The 20,979-nt window shown below is 37.3% G+C and overlaps 1 protein-coding gene across 3 annotated transcripts in view; it reads right to left on the reverse strand.

The window, feature by feature from the left end:
* The window catches only part of LOC115214947 (kinesin-associated protein 3), a 113,554-nt gene that overhangs the window by 7,986 nt on the left and 84,589 nt on the right, over nt 1-20,979 (reverse strand). For all 3 annotated transcript variants that reach the window (XM_036505441.1, XM_029784035.2, XM_029784036.2), the window contains exons 10-16: nt 20,171-20,389; nt 17,303-17,468; nt 14,295-14,420; nt 10,748-10,846; nt 8,353-8,438; nt 6,302-6,497; nt 821-938 (exon numbers count right to left, since the gene is read on the reverse strand). In XM_036505441.1, the coding sequence (XP_036361334.1) occupies nt 821-938; nt 6,302-6,497; nt 8,353-8,438; nt 10,748-10,846; nt 14,295-14,420; nt 17,303-17,468; nt 20,171-20,389 (1,010 nt within the window). The remainder of the gene's footprint in view (nt 1-820; nt 939-6,301; nt 6,498-8,352; nt 8,439-10,747; nt 10,847-14,294; nt 14,421-17,302; nt 17,469-20,170; nt 20,390-20,979) is intronic.

Here is a 20,979-nt window from a genome sequence, read left to right on the forward strand (position 1 = left end):
GCATGGAAGCCCACTGTATATCATATATATATATATAGCTGGTGATTATCACACACTGAAGATGGGTAACTACTCAGAAACCCAGGTCTGTGTGTATCATGTAAGGCTAGAGATGGGAGCGATGACCTCCCCTTGCAAATACTAATTCGACACATACAGTGTGTTGTTAGCTAGCTGGAGGAGATGTCTTCCTAAGGCTACAAACAACAGTAACATCATCCTCTATGGGACCACCACATTTAGTTGGCAAATATATATATATATATATATATATATATATATATATATATGTAGATTTTGTGATACAAATAAGAAAATAGAACTCAAAGCATGTGCCATCATCATCTTTTAACATCTGTTTTCTATGCTGGCATGGGTTGTATGGTATGGTTTAACAAATGCTGGCCAGCTGGACAGCTACACCAGGCTCCAAAAAAGAAAAACCTACTGGGGTTAATTCGTTAGACTAAAGTTCATCAAGATGGTGCCCCAGCATGGCCACAGTTTAATGACAAACAAGTAAAGGATAAAAAAATACATGTATGTAAGTGTGAATGTTTACATTCTGTGTTTCACACGGGAGAAAACAGCCAAGTTTCAAGCAGTGTTGTTTGATGACAGTTTTCAGTTGGGAAATTCTCCTTTAGCTCTGTGCTTGCTTTCTAAAAAGAATGGAATATAAACTCTTTTACTTGAAAAGCAGGTGAGCAACAGTAAAGGTATCCAGCTGTAAAATCAGTGCCTCAATAAGATGTAACCTATAATCATACTAACATAGGGAAATGGATGCAAAATGAAAAAAGAGAAAGTTAATATTTACCTGACATTATATAAGTTTCCTGAAGGCATCATAAATTCAGGGTTACCATTGTATAAACCATTGTCATCAATGTACTCAGGAGTAAGGTGACCATCCATCATCATCACAGGATCAAAACCTAAAATAACAAGAAGAAAGAAACAAAATGATTCACTAAATACAAATATGAACAACCAAGAAATTATTTGGAACAGTGTATCTTGAAGAGCAAAAAGGTATTAAATAATAGCATGTAACTATTGGGCTGAAAATCCTCTTTGAAGGCTTACTGTGGGACCTGTTTACAGATGTGTGTTAGTGTCCCATGGGCAGCCTTTGACCTTTTCTAACCAAAAAGTTTTTTTTTAACCCAATATTTATGTGCTATTATGTTCTTCTTATTCCACTGCTCCAAATAAGATTTCATATTCTCTTGAATGTTTACTTAATTTTAATAAATTATTAGTTTATCAAGGGTATGAAGAAAGAAAAATTTCCAAGTGAAATTTAGACATAAATTTGAACAGTAAACTAAGCTGATGGTAAAATTATGAAACAAGCCTTTTCAAGGGTATTTTATCAGTATCTTTGAAGTGCTGTTATAAGTACAGGGATAATAAAGATGTTTCTCAATCACATGGTTTGGGGTTCAGTTCTACTGTGTGGTGTCTTGGAGAAGTATCTTCTACTGTGGTTCCAGGTCAACCAATGCTATGTAAGTGAATATGATACATGGAAACTGTAAATACCTGTCATATGTCATACAGATGCATACAAATGTGTGTTAAGGTTATCTCTACAGAATTTCAATAGAAATTGTAACCAGCACTGATTTTAAGATGGTTCATATCCAAAGATGCTTAATGTAAACAACAATGAAACCAAAGATGAAAAATGGGTAATGGGCATATATGCTATATTTCAAGAGTTCTTGCTCCCTCATCAGCACCCATCCAATATTTACTTCCTGCAAGCATCACATAAAAAGCACTAAGCTACAAATAGTAAAGTTTGTTGTCATTTTCCAGTCAACAAATCATCCACTGGCTCTGTGCTTTTGAAGACATGTGGAATAAGACAAGCTGACACTGAATTAGCCTCGCTGATTGACAGGTGACAGTCTCATTTAGAGAATGCGTGGGCTAAGACTACGCGCCTTCATTAGTCAGTTAAAGTTGAGACAGTGTCACATGACAACTTGCTGGGGCTGCCTGTTGGAGCCTAGCAGCAGGTATCTAAAGGGAAATTTGACAAGACAGTCAGTCGCCTGCTGACACTCGTTGACGCTACATCAAAGAGGCCAGGCGACAGAAGAAAGAAGACATGCACCCAACAACAGAGCTGAAGACACCTCTGAAAGAGGGGGCCCCGCCACGTCAAAACGGTAGAGGAGTAGGGGCCGAAACCGGACGTGGTTCCTCCTGATGATGTCTTGAGCTAACTGGACCCTATAAAGGAGCTGTTGTGGTAGCAGACCACAAAACACAGTTGAAATTCCTTCCTAGCAACACTAAAAGCATCTAGGTGTAAAAAAATGCCCCGATAACATATGTTCATCTAATACATGTTAGCACAGAAAAATGGATGTAAAAAACAAACAATATTTCAGTTTTGTATAAACTTTTGAGAAATTGAGACAAAACTTAGTTATCTCCATTTGGAACTAATAAAAATAATTTAAAATAGTTAAATGCATAAATAAGTAGATAGTACACAAATGTAATGTGTAATTTACCAGTTAATACATGAAGGTGTCTAGCAGGTAGGATAGAAACGAGGAGTGAAAGGCAACAGAAAGCATCAATTTATTTTTTTTGGATGAAGCAAAATTAATTTATACTTGTTATCGATGTTCTGCTGTGCACTGGTTACAACACTGAACATTTCTCCAACTCCATCAAACTGGCAAAGAGAGCAGGCTGTTACTGTTTAGCCATTGGTTATACCTGATTAAGTAAACTTTTGATCACAGACATTGCAGATATGACTATCTTTTTTTTTTTTTTTAAGTAAACTGTACCTAAAACTACATCATCTAATTTTCCTTCCTTATTAAATAAAAATAGATAAATAAAATATAAACAAGAGGATCTGATCTGGGTGAAATATGGCTGATTTTCCAAGCAAGTCAAAAGACTAGGCAGAATTTCCTTTATTTGTTTTGCTGGAAAAGAGTAAGTTGTGAACAAGAAGAGACTGATTTGATGAAAAAGGAACTAAATTTACAGGAAAACTAATGAGTAGTTTGGTGATTCAAGGTGTCACAATCAAAATCTATCCACCTGAGTGAATAACAAAATGGTAAACTAAGGGGCGTAACAAACCCTATGTCTTTTGATAATTTCATTTGTTAATCATTGAAAATATTGAAAACAAATGACTGTAAAATGGCTTACTTGTTTATTATTGGGTTTGGGAACCTTTCTCATGTTTGAAGACCACAGTAAATTAAGATAGATCTAATTAGGCCTCATTAAGGCAAATTGTAGTTGAAATGTAGAAGTCTGGGTTCTGCAGGAAAAGCAAGTGCAACATTTTTGTCTCCTGACTAAAAGACTTTAAAAACAAAACAGTTGCTTGACTGAGACATGCTGGCGTGTCAACTCAAGAGCTTGAGTGGTCCGACTGGACTAAACTTGATGATGTGGATTAAATAGTCGGAAAAATGTAATTATATTTACTAAGAAAATCTAATTATAGGTAATAAAGTAAGAAATATAAACTTATTTTTATAGATATTTTTGTGACAATTTAAGAACATTATTATGTAAATTAACAAAAAAAAATCATCATCATCTTCATCTAACATTCATGATTTCTGCTGGTATGGGCTGGACAGTTTAACATAATCTGATGGGTCCAAGGATTGCATCATACTCTAGCATCTGCTTTGGCATGGTTTCTATGGCTGGATGTCCTTCCTACTGCTGAAAATATATTTTTTATGCAAAAGATCAGACTACATCTTGAAGACCAGACTTTATCCAGAAGACTGCTGGTTCAGAACATGGAAATGTAGCAGCTATGAAACAAGTGTTTATTATTTATGAAGTTCAAATTATTTCTTTTTAAATCAAGGCTGTGAGTGATTACAGGAGATCAGCAATTGTTTATATTGCTGAATAATAATGCTGAGATTAATGACAAATAAGATGTGATGAACAGTTGTGTAATATTTAAAGTAGGACACCAGCAATCAATAATAATTGACATGCATAGAGAAAAGATCAATTACTAATTACACTTGCTTGATTAAATATAAACTGTACTGGGCCTCATAGCTGAAACAACATCACAAACACTTGGTTTCCTCTTAAGAAGCAGAAAATATACCAGCCTACAATGACAGCCAACTCTTTACAACACCCAAACAAGATCCACAATATAATACTACTCCTAAATTTGTGCAACCCTGTTGTTATTGCACATGGGTCCACACCAAGCTAAAAGCATATCCCACAGAATGATATGGGAGGTGGTTGACCAACATGTTCTGGTGGCTCTGTTCCTTGGATCAAGCTTGTCTTATGCCACCATCACTTGTGAACCCCAGGTTCATGATGCAATCATCCCTCTATCCTCTTTTCATAACTTGTATTGTGTACCCTGACTTCCATACCTTGCACTGAATGCTTCATCCTGTCCTGTGATTCTCAATATGGTGCATACACTCCACTGGCAGGGCCTGAGGCATGGAATCCCAAATGTTTCTTCTTTTTTCTAGTCATCCATACATACAGGCTTGTCCTTTACAGGTGCTGATGCCACATAAAATGCTCTTGTGCCGGTGCTGTATTAATGATGGTGAAATGTTAAAAGCACCCACCACACTCAGTAAAGTGGTTGGCATTAGGAAGGGCATTCAGCTGTAGAAACCATGCCAAAACAGACAATTGGAATGTGACCAGCTCCTGTCAAACTGTCCAACCCGTGCCAGAATGAAAAACAAATGTTAAACGATGATGGACATGGAACTGAGAAAATCATTTTTTCATAGCAAACATAACATCTACACTCACCCCAACCAAATCAATCCCTCCATCCAAGCATAAGTGTGAAGACAGTTTGCTACAGTACAGCACTATTCTAATGTCCTAGTGAGGATATTTCTTTAAGGAAAGTATATAAATATGAAATATCAAAATTGAAGTTGTTTCTTTCCAAGCACTAGTGAAGCATTCATTTTTCTAGAAAGTCTCCATGAGGCCTAGGCAGAAATAGGTCGGGAAACAATGATCTAGTCCTTCCCCCACAGAATGTCATCCTACTGAAATTCCCACTCACCAGGCAATCAAATTGTAGGCTGTTTAACAGGAAGGTTAGACCTAGCCTTTCCTCTAGAATAGACCATTAAAAAGAAAAAAGAAAAAAACTCCATCAGGATTCTGTACACTGAGCATCCACATAGTACGGCAGGTAAAAGGGTAGAAGTGCGTTGTTGTTTATATTTAGGGATTGTGTTACAGAAACAGAATGCAGTTGTTAAACAATTGATGCACATGTTATGCCAGTGCAGTTTCTTACCAGCCTGTATTTGAAACCGTTTGTGGTCATCTAGATGTTTGCATAAAACACCTGTTGTGTTGCCCAGTCAGAGTTTGCTATAGTATTAATGGCAAAGGAGAGATACTGTCTGAGAATTGAGGTAGATCTGGCAAAGAAGGTTGCCATCAGCAAAATTTTCACAGGGAAAGAGAGAGGAGAGAAAATTGAAAAGAAAGTATACATAAATACAAGTATGATATAAAGTAAAAATGCATTGAATCTTAAGAGAATAATGCAAAATATTGTCACATATCAAACAATAATTTTGATGTTTAGAACAGATATAAGAGACTTAAGAAAGTAGTTAAAATGTAAAGGACAAGTGGATCCTCAAAAGTTCATAATTAGAAAAAAAAAACACAAATGGGTGTAGGCGTGGCTGTGTGGTAAGAAGCTTGCTTCCCAACCACATGGGTTCAGTCCCACTGCGTGGCACCTTGGGCAAGTGTCTTCTACTATAGTCTCAGGCTGACCAAAGCCTTGTGAGTGGATTTGGCAGAAGGAAACTGAAAGAAGCCTGTCGTACATGTGTGTGTATGTGTGTTTGTTTCCCACCACCATTTGAGATCCAGTGTTGATCTGTTTATGTCTGCATAACTTAGCAGTTCAGCAAAAGAAACCCATAAAATAAGTACCAGGCTTTACAAAAAAAAAAAAAAAGCAATGGGGTTGATTCAGTTAAACTAAAAATTCAAGGTAGTGCCCCAATATGCCTGCAGTCTAATGACTGAAACAAGTCAAAGGTGAAAAAAATTTTACAAAGATAAAGCCAAAAAAAAAAGATTCAAGAATCTTTTACAAGCAAACATTTTTTGAAAATAAATTTTCCTAGAAAAATCTAGGAAAATCAAACTGCTTCAAATCACACTTTAATTCTTTTTCTGCTGAAATCACATATATCCTCACAAAACTTCATAGTTACAGAAACGTGAAAAAAAAAGTGGAGTTGCTGCTTACCAGTTGTACCATAGAATAGCTCAGGTCTGTCTAAAATATCTGTGTCATGCAAAAATGGGTTGATCCCTTCATCACCATACAAGTATGATTCATTGTTATCCTCCATTTGTCGAGACTCTACCATTTCCAACCAATGAGAGTTATGCCATCGGAATTTCTCTTGTTGGATTTTCTTAGACCACTCTTCATCATATTCCTTCAAGAAGGAGACAATGTTTATGTGTGTAAATATAGGAACATGAAAATGCAAGAGGCAAAGGTTTTGGCAGAATATTTTTTCTCTGCTATGCAAAATTATAACAACAATATTGATTCCAACATAGGCACAACATCTGAGTGTGTGTGTGTGTGTGTGTGTGTGTGTGAGACCTTGTCTTGACATCATGTCATAGTTGTAAATGAGTGTCACTGTCATACAAGCAGTGTTGCTCATTTTCAGTATTCTGCGTAAACATTTCTGGCCACAGAAAATCTGCCTCAATAAATGTTGTCTAACTCATGCAAACATGGAAAAGTGGATGTTAAAATGATGATTATGATGATAATGATGAAATCAGTTGATTAAATCACAATACTTGGCTGGTACTTTATTTTATTGGATCCAGAAACTTGAAAGGCAAAGTTGTTTATGGCTGGATTTGTAACCAGAATGTACAGAGCTAAAACAAACACCACAAGGCATTTTGTCAGATGTGCTAACGTTTCTTATTTCTTTATTGCCCACAAGGGGCTAAACATAGAGGGGACAAACAAGGACAGACAAAGGGATTAAGTCAATTAGATCGACCTCAGTGCATAACTGGTACTTAATTTATCGACCCCAAAGGATGAAAGGCAAAGTCGACCTTGGCGGAATTTGAACTCAGAACGTAGCGGCAGACAAAATACCACTAAGCATTTTGCCTGGCATGCTAACGTTTCTGCCAGTTCGCCACCTTGATGTGTTAAGATTTCTACCACATAATTTCTTGTATTTTATTCAATAGTCTGTAAGTGGGGAACAAGTGTCTTCTTTAACCTTGTTAGGTTGTTTTGGACAAGGAAATGGGAAATAATAGGATGAGATGGGGTTCAGTCCCACTGCAGAGCACCTTGGGCAAGTGTCTTTTACTATACCTCCAAGCTGACTAAAGGCTTGTGAGTGGATCCAGGAGACAGAAACTGAAAGAAGTCTGTTGAGTGTGTGTGTGCCTAAAACCACAAACATTACATAAATTTTCACTTTGAATTTTAGTGTAAACTGATGTTGCAAGTCAAGTTGGAACAGAAACAATTGTAACGAATCATTAAAGGTGTGTTAAAGAATTTCTTTGTCTTATTATTACTTGGATTATGAATCACTCAGTCCACTCTATGGGGTGATTGGTGTTAGGAAGGGCATCCAGCCATAAAAACCACGTCAAAACAGACACAGTAGCCTGGGATAGTCTTCTACCTGGCTGGCTTATGTCAAACTGTCTAACTTATACCAGCATGGAAGACGGACATTAAATGATGGTGTGTGTGTGTGTGTATTATCATCTTTTTGTATAAGTCTTTGGAGCCTGTGTGTGCAATGGTAAATGTATCCAGTACATTCTTCCAAGTGGTTAACATTTGAGTAGAGAGATCATAAAGTCCAGAGAGTCCTTAATCTTGTCTTGTCAAGGACTTGAAATCTCTTCCACTCTCTTTCTCCCTCTCTAGTCCAGGTGCAATGATAAAAATACATCCAAGTCATTCTGTAAAGTGATTTGTGATAGGAAGGACAACAAGACACAGACACCAAGCTTCAGATGAAAGACGTGAGTGAGATGTGATCCTCCAACCCATCTAGGTGGACAGTAACTCCAAATAAGATTGAAATGACCCATCTTATCCATGCATAAAATGATGATGATGATGGTAATGATGATGATATAAAGTAACAGGTATTTTACTAAGCCTCTCCAAAAATCCTGATTATATGGGAAAAAATAAATGAAACACACAGACATTGTCCTTATCAGAAATATAATCACAAAAGAGTTAATTACAACAGTTCAGAAGGTTCAAAGTAATCAGCAACTTACAGCTATGATATCCAATGTGTTATCACAGACTTTGCGAATTTCAGTGTTCTTGTCATTCATTAAATCAATTAAGTAAGCTGGTGCTTCTGTAAATTCCAGTTAAAGAAAGCATACAAGGCAGAATGATGAGTGGAAATTACTGTATTTCAAAAACATTTCAAAAAACAGAGAGGAATTTTCAATGATTTTCTTCTTAACAAACTCATTTAGCTAATCATTGGATATAGAAGCCATATAATGTATATAAAAACAATAATAATGGAAAAGTTTCCTAGGATGCCTTCTGCATGAATTATATACAGTTAAGTAGAAGGTACTAAATTTTATATGGTACTAAATTTTATATGGTACACATCGACTGGCCTCCGTGCTGGTGGCACGTAACAAACACCATCCGATCGTGGCCGTGCCAGCCCTGCCTGGCACCTGTGTCAGTGGCACGTAAAAAGCACCCACTACACTCATGGAGTGGTTGGCGTTAGGAAGGGCATCCAGCTGTAGAAACACCGCCAGATATGACTGGCCTGGTACAGCCTTCGGGCTTCCCAGACCCCAGTTAAACCGTCCAACCCATGCTAGCATGGAAAGCAGACGTTAAACGATGATGATGATGATGATGATGCTGAAAATGATTCTATTTTTCTTTTTCTGTATTACATGAAAATGCACTTATCATGAAAAGAAACATCATTAGTGTTAAAGCAAATTCTTGGCAAGAAAAGCAAATTTAAATGGAGAAATGGATAGCGGGTATGACCCTTTTTTGAGGGTACCCTAAGGAAATTTTCAGACATCATTACTTTAAAATTGTCTAATCAGTGAGTAAATTTTATGCAGAAATTGATTCCTCTCAGTTTTTCTAAGATCTGGTATATATGTCAGACCAAACTTTGCTGAGAAAACATGTCCAGGGATGTCGCTAATTACCAAAGATCATTCATTACCCACTGCATGTCTACATCTAATTTTTAATCACTTTAAATTTCAGAATTCTCTCTCTTACTTTTCTTACCAAGAAATTACATTAATGCTAATAATTATTCTTCTCATCATACCTTTTTGCTTAATATATTAATTGTTAAGCTGTACTTAATTACTTTGTATAGTGTTACACTCATAAATTATCTGACTTGGTGTTGTTCTAAAGGTTGAGAATATTAAGATTTACTAATCTAACTTGAAATTCATCTAATAATGATTTTTAAAAAAAATCATGGAGAAGAAAACAGTTGACTAAATTGATCCTAGTATATGACTAATACATCTATGAAGCTCAGAAAATAAAAAAGAAGAAAAAAAAAGAAAACTAAAGTTGACCTGAGTTAGAACTGAATTCAGAAGGTAAACTGGCACTTCATTGGTTACGACAAGGCGTAGGAGTGGCTGTGTGGTAAGTAGCTTGCTTACCAACCACATGGTTCCAGGTTCAGTCCCATTGCGTGGCACCTTGGGCAAGTGTCTTTTATTATAGCCTCAACCCGACCAAAGCCTTGTGAGTAGATTTGGTAAACAGAAACTGAAAGAAGCCCGTCGTTTATATGTATATATGTATGTGTGTCTGTGTTTGTCCCCCCAACATCGCTTGATAACCAATGCTGGTGTCTTTACGTCCCTGTAGCTTAGCAGTTTGGCAAAAGAGACTGATAGAATAAGTACTAGGCTTACAAAGAATAAGTCCTAGGGTCGATTTGTTTGACTAAAGGCGGTGCTCCAGCATGTCCACAGTCAAATGATGAAAACAAGTAAAAGAGAGAATTCCAGTTGATCTGATCAATGAAATAGCCTGCTCATGAAATGAACATGTGCAAGTGGATGAGAGCTCCACAGACATGTGCACCCTTAATATATTTCTCAGGGAGATTCAGCACGATACAGAATTTGAAATACAGATTCTACGCATGTTTGCCAGCTGAGTGGACTGGAGCAACATTAAATAAAGTGTTGTGCACAAGGATACAATGCACTGCCTGGACTTGAACTCATAGCTTTACGATTGTGAGCCAAGTCCCCTAACCACTAAGTCACACACCTTCACCTCAGAATGTGAAAAGAATTAAATAACAAAATAAATTTGCCTTCTATCCTCTCCAGCCTAACACTTTAGAAGTCAAACCTGCCATATCAGGTTCAAAGATTCTACAGCTTTCTATACAACCAGTAAATCAGACCTTTCATATTGAAATCTCAAAGCTATGAAATAATGCATAATTAATTCAAAATAATGTAAAATAAGCATTACACTTGACAGAGTAATCTGTTGTTTAAGGGCTTATGTTATTTTATATTGTTAAAGTTGCATAACCTCAATGACTAAAAAAAAAAATGAAAGAAATCAGGTAAAAAAAAAAAAGTTGAAATCATCACAAAGAATGGTTTGCTGAAAGTAAAAGGATACGAGTTTGTTTAATGATAACTTCTCGGGTTGATTCATGAAAAATCATTTGGTAGAAAACGTAGACAATCTGACACACCATTTCATCATCTTCTTGTTTTGCTAGAGAGGAAGAAAAAAAAAAAAAATCAGAGTTGGAATATATAAATCAGGTTGTTAGAAGAGCAAAGTTTTAGTCCTATCAAAAGAGAAAGAAGTTACAGAAAAACCTGTAGCTGTAGAAAGGTATACAGAGTTGACATGAGTGAGCCCATGTACAGCACAATCTTTGAAATAATATAATCAAATCACCTGTGCAGGTTGTTCAGGAAGTGGAACTTTTATTTGTCACCTATGGAGAGTCTATCATATATATATATATATATATATATATATAGTAGTAACAGAAAAGAGGAGTTTCGGTTGTCCCCATGTGGTGGGTTGTAATGTATATAAGAAAAATAAAAACGGAAAATATGCACACTTACATGGTTATAGTATAATTATTAATGTATCGACCAGTTTCGCAATCGCTATTCATGATACAATCTTTAATTTATATGAGAATATATTTTTCTTAAGAAGAAAATGGGTCCATGTTGTTTATGAGATTCACGAGTGAATATATATATATATATTTCTTTACTGCCCACAAGGGGCTAAACATAGAGGGGACAAACAAAGGGATTAAGTCGATTACATTGACCCCAGTGCGAAACTGGTACTTTATTTATCAACCCCGAAAGGATGAAAGGCAAAGTCTACCTCAGCGGAATTTGAACTCAGAACGCAGCGGCAGATGAAATGCCGCTAAGCATTTCGCCTGGTGCGCTAAGGTTTCTGCCAGCTTGCCGCCTTAAATATATATATAAATAGATGTGTGTATTTTTCCTTTATTAACAATTAACACGGAAAAAAATATATAGTTACCAGGGTAGCAAAAAATCACACAAGTAAAAAGGTTGTAACTCTTTGTTTTTAGAGGTAGAAACTTCGGGTTTACGTGAAATATTTTGTATAATATATACAAATAAATAGAGTTAAACGCAGGCATTATTCAAATTCTTTTACTTCCAACACATGTTTCAAAGATATCACTGGTATTATTCCAAAAGAATAAAATGGTGTAAAACAATGTAATCTTCTCTTCAGGGAAGTGAAGAAATGAAACTCATCAATAAGAGAAGATTACACTGTTTTACACCATTTTATTCCTTTGGAATAATACCAGTGATATCTTTGAAGTATGTGTCGGAAGTAAAAGAATTTGAATAACACCTGCATTTAACTCCATTTATATATATATATATATATGGTGGTTGTCTACTCCCTATGCAGAGTCTGACCATCTCTTGTACCTATACCTTAGATCCATCATGGAATCTGATGTGGCTTTTTAAATCAGGCAATGTATTGAAAAGACACCCACATAGATCGCATATCTGGTTTGGACCACCATGAGCTGCAGATAAGTTCTGAGCTTTGTGGATCTTAAAATGTCTTTTGAGGCCTCCGTTAGATTTGCAGATCTTGTGGCATACATGGCAATGAAAGGTGTGCACAGATATATAGGCAGAATAGTTGGTTGAGGTTCATGGGTCTGCAAATGAGATTTGAGCCCAGCAAAAGAAAGGCATGGTCTGTCACAAATTGTGCACACAAAAGGGTCACTGATTTTCACCTTCTTGATTGCAACATTCTTCTTTAAATCTCTCTTGAGTCTTGCATGTGTTATCCTGACCTCTTCCATCCTTTCACTACACTACACACTTTTATTAATTCATATACATAGGCGCAGGAGTGGCTGTGTGGTAAGTAGCTTTCTAACCAACCACATGGTTCCGGGTTCAGTCCCACTGCGTGGCACCTTGGGCAAGTGTCTTCTACTATAGCCTCGGGCCGACCAAAGCCTTGTGAGTGGATTTGGTAGACGGAAACTGAAAGAAGCCCGTCGTATATATGTATATATATATATATATATATATATATATATATATATATATATGTATGCGTGTGTGTGTTTGTGTGTCTGTGTTTGTCCCCCTAGCATTGCTTGACAACCGATGCTGGTGTGTTTACGTCCCCGTCACTTAGCGGTTCGGCAAAAAGAGACCGATAGAATAAGTACTGGGCTTACAAAGAATAAGTCCCGGGGTCGATGTGCTCGACTAAAGGCGGTGCTCCAGCATGGCCACAGTCAAATGACTGAAACAAGTAAAAGAGTATATATAAAGGAAAAATTTAATCATCACTAAGTGTGACTATTATATCTCATCAACTTGACATATAAAATCCAAAATTTAAAAATATAAGGTTATTTCTCTCTCACAATTTTGAGGTTAGAAACAAGATAATGGTTCCATTCCTCTCGTCAGGAGAATATTCCTATAGATACAAACTGGTACAAAATCTTACCTTGGGGTTTATATGAATCCCGACTGGCAAGAATAATGTGTCAACCTCTATCTACACATTCAAATTCTGAATTCCAATGTCATGTACAGTGTTTATGAGAAAAGATGGGTTTATTTCTGTTATTTTACGATAAGGTATATAATATCGTATAATAGGTTCCTAACTTCGAAATTGCAATAGAGAATTAACCTTTTATTTTTAAATTGTGGATTTTAAATGTCATGTCACTCGCAAACAGCTTTATTCTGAGGAGATATAATATGAGTGAAAATAGTGCCTTTATAGTGGTTTTTGACTGCTATTTCTAAACATGAAAGGGTTTTTGCAACTCTCTCTGTTATAATTGTGATTTATTCATAATTATAAACACTTTTTTGTTTTATGCAATCTATGTTTGCATGTTTGGCTACTGATATTCATAAATAACTATCAAATGTATATGATATATCCTTTGTAATGTATTATTACATTCCTTTTTAATATTTTATATATATGGCGCAGGAGTGGCTGTGTGGTAAGTAGCTTGTTTACCAACCACATGGTTCCGGGTTCAATCTCACTGCGTGGCACCTTGGGCAAGTGTCTTCTACTATAGCCTCGGGCCAACCAAAGCCTTGTGAGTGGATTTGGTAGATGGAAACTGAAAGAAGCACGTCGTATATATGTATGTATATGTATGTGTGTGTGTTTGTGTGTCTGTGTTTGTCCCCCTAGCATTGCTTGACAACCGATGCTGGTCACTTAGCGGTTCGGCAAAAGAGACCGATAGAATAAGTACTGGGCTTACAAAGAATAAGTCCCGAGGTCGAGTTGCTCGATTAAAGGCTGTGCTCCAGCATGGCCGCAGTCAAATGACTGAAACAAGTAAAAGAGGAAAAGAGAAAGAGATATATGCATATATATGTGCGTATGAGTGCATGTCTGCATCTCCTTTCATGATAGGTGTAAATGAGTATCACAGTCATACACCATACTTCATTTCCAATATTCTGTGAGAACATGTCTGCATGGAAATGGGTGAGGGCTGGTGACAGGAAGGGCATCCAGCTGTAGAGAATCTGCCTCGATAAATTCCATCCGTCCCATGTAAACAGCAAAAAAACAGACATGAAAAAAAAATAAAAGAAAAATAGAAAGTGATATATAAATAAATTACCATTAAGCAGTTCTATGAGACTTTGTATGATTCCTGATTCAGCGAGTAGTTTGGCACAACTGTCATCATTGCATACAGTGCCAACAAGAATAACAATTTCTAAGACAACATCATCAGCTTGGTTACCTGAATATGACACAAACAAATTTCATAATTTTCAATTAACAAAACTTACACTGGAATCACAAATCACGATTAAGAACAAATTAAAAGAATAAATCTACGAAACACTCAAGGTTCTTGGCTTTAGTTTTGGTGATGACTGAACTGTGGCCATGCTGGAGTACTGTCTGTAATAGTCGCTGAGCATATATTCCATGCTAGCACAGGTTTGAAATATACAGAGAAATACAATCACATACATAAACAGAGAGAGAGAGAGAGAGAGAGAGAGAGAGAGAGAGAGAGAGAGAGAGAGAGAGAGAGAGGAGAGAGAGAGAGAGAGAGAGAGAGAGAGAGAGAGAGAGAGAGAGAGATCAAAAGTGAAACACAAAACGTCTAATGTCAAATAACTCAGCATCAAATCAGGGATGCCAAAACAGCTGTGCTAAAATGTCTCATACTACCCTACTATTTTGGCATGTCCTTCCTGGCCACAACCATATCACTATATGGACTGGGAACACCATATGGATGGCATCCTTCCATACATATATATGGTGTACACATTTCAGGGCTAATTCTTGTTTATTATTTAATAGTTGGTATTTAGATGTCAAGTGAGATCTCATACTGTTATAGATGGGTATACTCCACTACCTTCAAGGCAAGATTAGGTAATCACCTAGCTTCCTTCAAGGATAGAGAGAAAATGCACAGTACAAGCTTAAGTGGGTTTATCTGGTCCCTAAAGGACAGAAACAATAACTTTGATATAAAATGGGGTGAGGTGGAGGTGGTGGGGGGGACAGAGCCTTATGTAATTAGGATAAGAAATGCAATATATGCCTGGAAGAATTATTCCATATTTTCATGTTTAAATATCAATTATTAAATAATAATGAAGAATTATCCCTGAAATGTGTACACCATCACAAAAAACATTCAAATTTTTCCTTAGAAAGGAACTTTCATAATTTAAGAATCCGCCAGCCTCGTCAGCCGTTCGCCAGCCTCGTCTGGCACCTGTGTCGGTGGCACATAAAAAACACCATCCGAGCGTGGCCGTCTGCCAGCCTCGTCTGGCACCTGTGTAGGTGGCACATAAAAAACACCATCCGAGCGTGACCGTCTGCCAGCCTCGTCTGGCACCTGTGTCGGTGGCACATAAAATCACCCACTACACTCTCGGAGTGGTTGGCGTTAGGAAGGGCATCCAGCTGTAGAAACACTGCCAGATCTGACTGGCCTGGTGCAGCCTTCGGGCTTGCCAGACCCCAGTTGAACCGTCCAACCCATGCTAGCATGGAAAGCGGACGTTAAACGATGATGATGATGATGTAGGTTGGCAATACTAAGACAACATTAGTGCTTTAACTAGTTTGATTTTATATTCTATTAATAACTTATACCCCCATTCCAATTGCCCTGGAGATTTTTTTTACCTTCAGTGCTGGACTTCCTAATTTATATCATTATTTATCTATTTCTTGAGTAAGTCATATATTGACTCATTCAGGACCTCAACCAATTATTATCCTTTGTATGTAATACTTTCCATATGGAATACTCTATTATATATCTAGGAGGATGTTATCTACATTTAGATCAAAGGTTGATTTGTATAGTTAAAAATTCTGATTTCACTATAGGTGGAATAATCTACCTTATTATGAACAATTACCTGGCCTTACAAGTAAATTCTATGTATCTTATATTTAAGACACACAGGGTCATCCTAGGGGTGATCTGCTAATGGACTTTACAGCCACATCAGATTTCTCACTACTTCCTCTTATTCTTTGCATTCAACACTAATTGCCCCCAACCAAAAATAAAAGACTGTCTAAACCATTATAATTCAGTTCGCTTCAAACTTTAATAGTGGCAACACCTTAAATAAGGCTGCATGGACACATTTTTGACCAGGATGACCATTGGATGCAGATGGACAAACAGGATGAAAACGAAAACCACACCACAAGATATCTATGCAGCAAAAACTATACGTCAGGACAGAGATTTAAATTAAACAATAATTATGTATAAGTAACTGTATTCCCCTTATTTAATTGTGTTGTCTTGGATAAACACTCAGTAAACTGTTTATAATCTACTGAAGTAAACTCAGAATTTACCCATCAAGTGAAATACATTGAAATCATACATGAATGGTATTCCACACTCTTCAATCAATTAAAAATTCATTGGAAACAGCTGTAGTGAATAGACACATTATCCATCCGTTGTTATTTATCTATTCATGATTCACCTCTCTAGGAATCCGTTCCTTGCGTAGATCTGAAGTATATTATGGACCATACATTTAGTACAATGTGTGTTTCTTGATTAGCCTCAGTACTATTGATATACTCAGTCAGGTACAGTTAATCATATACATAACCTGAATATCTTTCTGCCTGTACTTCAGTACCTGCATATGTATTCCTCTATTTTTGCTGTGTACACATTTTACTTTTCCACCTGACCCAGTGCTTTACCATTTAAGTGTCTGATTCACTTGAATCCTGATCTATTATATATCATCATCGTTTAACACACTTGACACACACTACCACCTTGATGTCTGGTGTGTGACACACGATGTAGGCAATGTCAGTGACAAACAGTGACAGGCAATGTCAATTTGAATGGAGGAAGCGAGCTTGTGTACAGTACAAATATTTGATCAACATAAACAAGTCAATTGTGAAAGTTGTTCAGCAAGAAAGTTGGGTACCATCTTTCTTGAATTTGAGAGACTACCATTAAAAAAAAAAAAAGAAAAATTAAAAGATATGTATACACTAATAGGTGATGCTCCAGCATGGCCCCAGCCACTGGCTGAAACCAGTAAAGGAATAAAGGAATAACAAAAAACTATATTGGAAAAAAAAATTGTTCCGTACCTGGTTGAAGTTTGCTTTTTATCCAAGTTATGAGATTGTACTCTTTGATAATCATTTCATAATTCAATTCTAAAATAGTTAAGTTGCCCAGCACTCCTAAACACTCCAAAGCAAATTCTTCGTGACTCTTATGCATCATTGCTTCAATCAGGTCACCAATATAGTCCTGGAATAAAACAGAAATTCTCAAGACATGCATGCAATAAAGATATCTCTAACTGGAAAAGCAGAAGAAGTTGGTAACAGGTAGAGCAACTGACAATAAAATCCTGCCTCAAACCAATCTTAATCCAAACCCATTGAAGATGGGAAAATGGATGCACACTAAAGGGAACATCGTTATCATCCTCAGTGTTTTACCCTCATATCTTCCGGGCTTGTGTGAGTTGGATTTTCTACAGTCAGACACCTTTCCTGTTGCCAATCCTCAACTGTTACAAAGTAAAATAATACCAGACTTTTTTTCATGGGAGAGTGGCAAATGAAGAATAACATTGGCATGATGGTAACAATAACACTTTAGCATTCAGACTATTCTGTTAGAGGTAATACTCTTACTCTTCTACTTGTTTCAATCACGTGACTGTGGCCATGCTGGAGCACCGCCTTTAGTCGAGCAAATCAACCCCAGGACTTATTCTTTGTAAGCCTAGTACTTATTCTATCAGTTTCTTTTGCCAAACCACTAAGTTACGGGGACGTAAACACACCGGCAGCAGTTGTCAAGCGATATCGAGGGGACAAACACAGGCACACAAACATACATACATACATATATATATATATATATATATATGACGGATTTCTTTCAGTTTCCGTCTACAAAAACCACTCACAAGGCTTTGGTCGGCCCAAGGCTACAGTAGAAGACACTTGCCCAAGGTGCCATGCAGTAGGACTGAACCCAGAACCATGTGGTTCGTAAGCAAGCTACTTACCACACAACCACACCTACACCTACAAATACATATATATTTTCATTGATTTGAATCAATTATGCATTATCTTGTAACTATGAGAAAGGTCAGATCTGTCCAGTTTGAACACAAAACACAAATGCATACAGATTTTACAATGGGCTTCTCTTTGGTTAACCCAAGGTTATAGTAGAAGATACTTGCCCCAGGTGCTGTACCACACAGTGGGACTGAACCTAAAAATACACAGTCGGGAAGCAAACTTTTTACCACACAGCCATGCCTGCAACTTATTTTAGTGCTGGACATATATAATCATTAAACTGTTGTTTGTTACTGTTTAGCTCCACAGTTCAACCTTAATTGAGTTCACTTATGATGAAAGGATGGGCTTCACATATCTAATATATTGGTTTCAAATTATGGCAAAGGGTTAGCAATTTGGGGGTTGATTTCACTGACCGCAGTGCTCCACTGATACTCCTTATATTGACCCCAAAGGGATGACAGGCAAAGTTGATCTTGGCAGAACATGAACTCAGAATGTAAAGATGGACAAAATGCCACTAACCATCTTGCCTGGAAGGCTAATGATTCTGCCAACTTGCTGTCTTACATATTTAATATATAAACCCTTTTCCTACCATAATTTTGCACTTTGGGTCATTACTCAACATTGATGATCATAGGTGAGGATAGGCACAGAAACCGAACTGAAGACAGCAACCTCTCTGATGATGATGATTGTATACTGAAGATGGTGCATTACCTGCATTTCTTGCACCTAATTCAGTTTCCTGCCTCCCATCACTTGACAGAGTCCATAGCCAAGAGATTAGAGAGTCTCTCCATGTCAAGATGGTTGGGTAACATCCACTAGCTCAGTTGGTTATGTATGGGAAATCTAGCTGGAAGGTTTAATGACAGTTTTTTTTTTTTCTGTCATGTAAAAAGCACCCACTACACTCATGGAGTGGTTGGCGTTAGGAAGGGCATCCAGTCGTAGAAACATTGCCAGATCAAACTGGGCCTAGTGCAGCCTTCTGGCTTCCCAGACCCCAGTTGAACCGTCCAACCCATGCTAGCATGGAAAGCGGACGCTAAACGATGATGATGATGATGACCTGATGGAGGAGGAGCCTGAGGATTCTACCTGCCACAACTCACCCCACTGATTAGTGGGCAACAAAGATGGATAAATGGCTAGTTGTCATAATTCTAATGAAATACAGTCGCCATCTGTTAAAGTAAAGTTTGAAAATAATCCAGAAAACTGAGGGGAGAGATTATGGAAATTATTTTGTCATTATTAAAATGATGCTGGAAACATAACGAGAAGTTCTCACATACAGGAAGTTAAACGATGATGATGATGAATTGGAATAAACCCAGATGAGTGAGAGGAGAAATATCTAATATTTTGACAAAGTAAAAACAAAATCTAGGGGCAGGCATGGCTGTGTGGTAAGAAGCTTGCTTCCTAACCACATGATTCCCAACCACACATGGTTCTGGGTTCAGTCCCACTGCATGGCACCTTGGGCAAGTGTCTTCTACTTATAGCCTTAGGCTGACCAAAACCTTGTGAGTGGATTTGGTAGATGGAAACTGAAAGAAGCCTATCGTGTGTGTATATATATATGTGTGTGTATGTGTGTGTGTGTGTGTGTGTGCACGCGTTTGTCCCCACTGCTATCACTTGACAACCGGTGCTGGTGTGTTTATGACCCCATAATGTAGAGGTTCAGGAACAGAGACCAATAGAATAAGTGCCAGGCTTACAAAAAATAAGTCCTGAGGTTGATTTCTTTGACTAAACCCCTTTATGGTGGTGCTGCAGTATGGCTGCAGTCAAATGACTGGAACAAGTAAAAGAATAAATGAATGTAATATAAAAATAGATTGTGAGAGAGAGAGAGAGAAAGAGAGAGAGATAGAGAAACTGATTTACAATGAATAAATTCTTTGTGAATCCTTCATGCTGAGATATATTCCGTAGCATCTTCATTAAAATGGGATCTTTGAAGCGGAATGCTCTTTTAAATAACATCTTGAGGCCATTTCCTTCAGAAATAATCTCCGCTGTTCGTTTATTTGCTGCAAGATTTACGCACAAAGCCAAAAGTTCTTTGTCCGTATCTTCCGGACTATCAAAGAGCATCTTCATAACCTGTAAGCGAAAACAAAAATGGTATATTTTTATAAAAAAATATATTTAAAGGAAACCTGCAACAGAGAGAGGGGGAGGGAGAAAGACAGAAAAAGTGAAAGAGAGAGAGAAACACAGAGAGGGAGAGAAAGAGAAAGAGGAAGAGAGAGAGAGAGGATTGGGCAGATCTTGTTTGCTTTAAACGGACGTAAATGCTTCTGTAACTTCACTTTAATCTATTTAGGTAGGTGTGTTGGCCTTAGGCAAACCCATTTTTACCTCTGGGAAGAAGTGGTCCACATTAGTTTGGCCCCCTATTATTTGACCAGTCCAATATGGGACATCCTACTCAGAATTTGTGTCCCATCAATATTTGCTTTCAGGGTCACTGAGGCACACAAACCACCCCACACTGCATTTGCGGTGTGCAGGTTTATTTTGCAGAAGACTAGCAGCTGCCCATGCATGCTAAGTTTACCCCTCTTCATGCTCCAGACATTGCCCAAGAGAAAGTTAAGTCATGAACTCAAGGGTTAATACAGCTTGGCTTCAGAGTTGTTGCAGAGAGCGGAACAATTACCACGAGGTATCCCAATCTAATGCACAGCTTC

The sequence above is a fragment of the Octopus sinensis genome, linkage group LG8, assembly GCF_006345805.1.
Source record: "Octopus sinensis linkage group LG8, ASM634580v1, whole genome shotgun sequence".
NCBI classification, from domain to species: domain Eukaryota; kingdom Metazoa; phylum Mollusca; class Cephalopoda; order Octopoda; family Octopodidae; genus Octopus; species Octopus sinensis.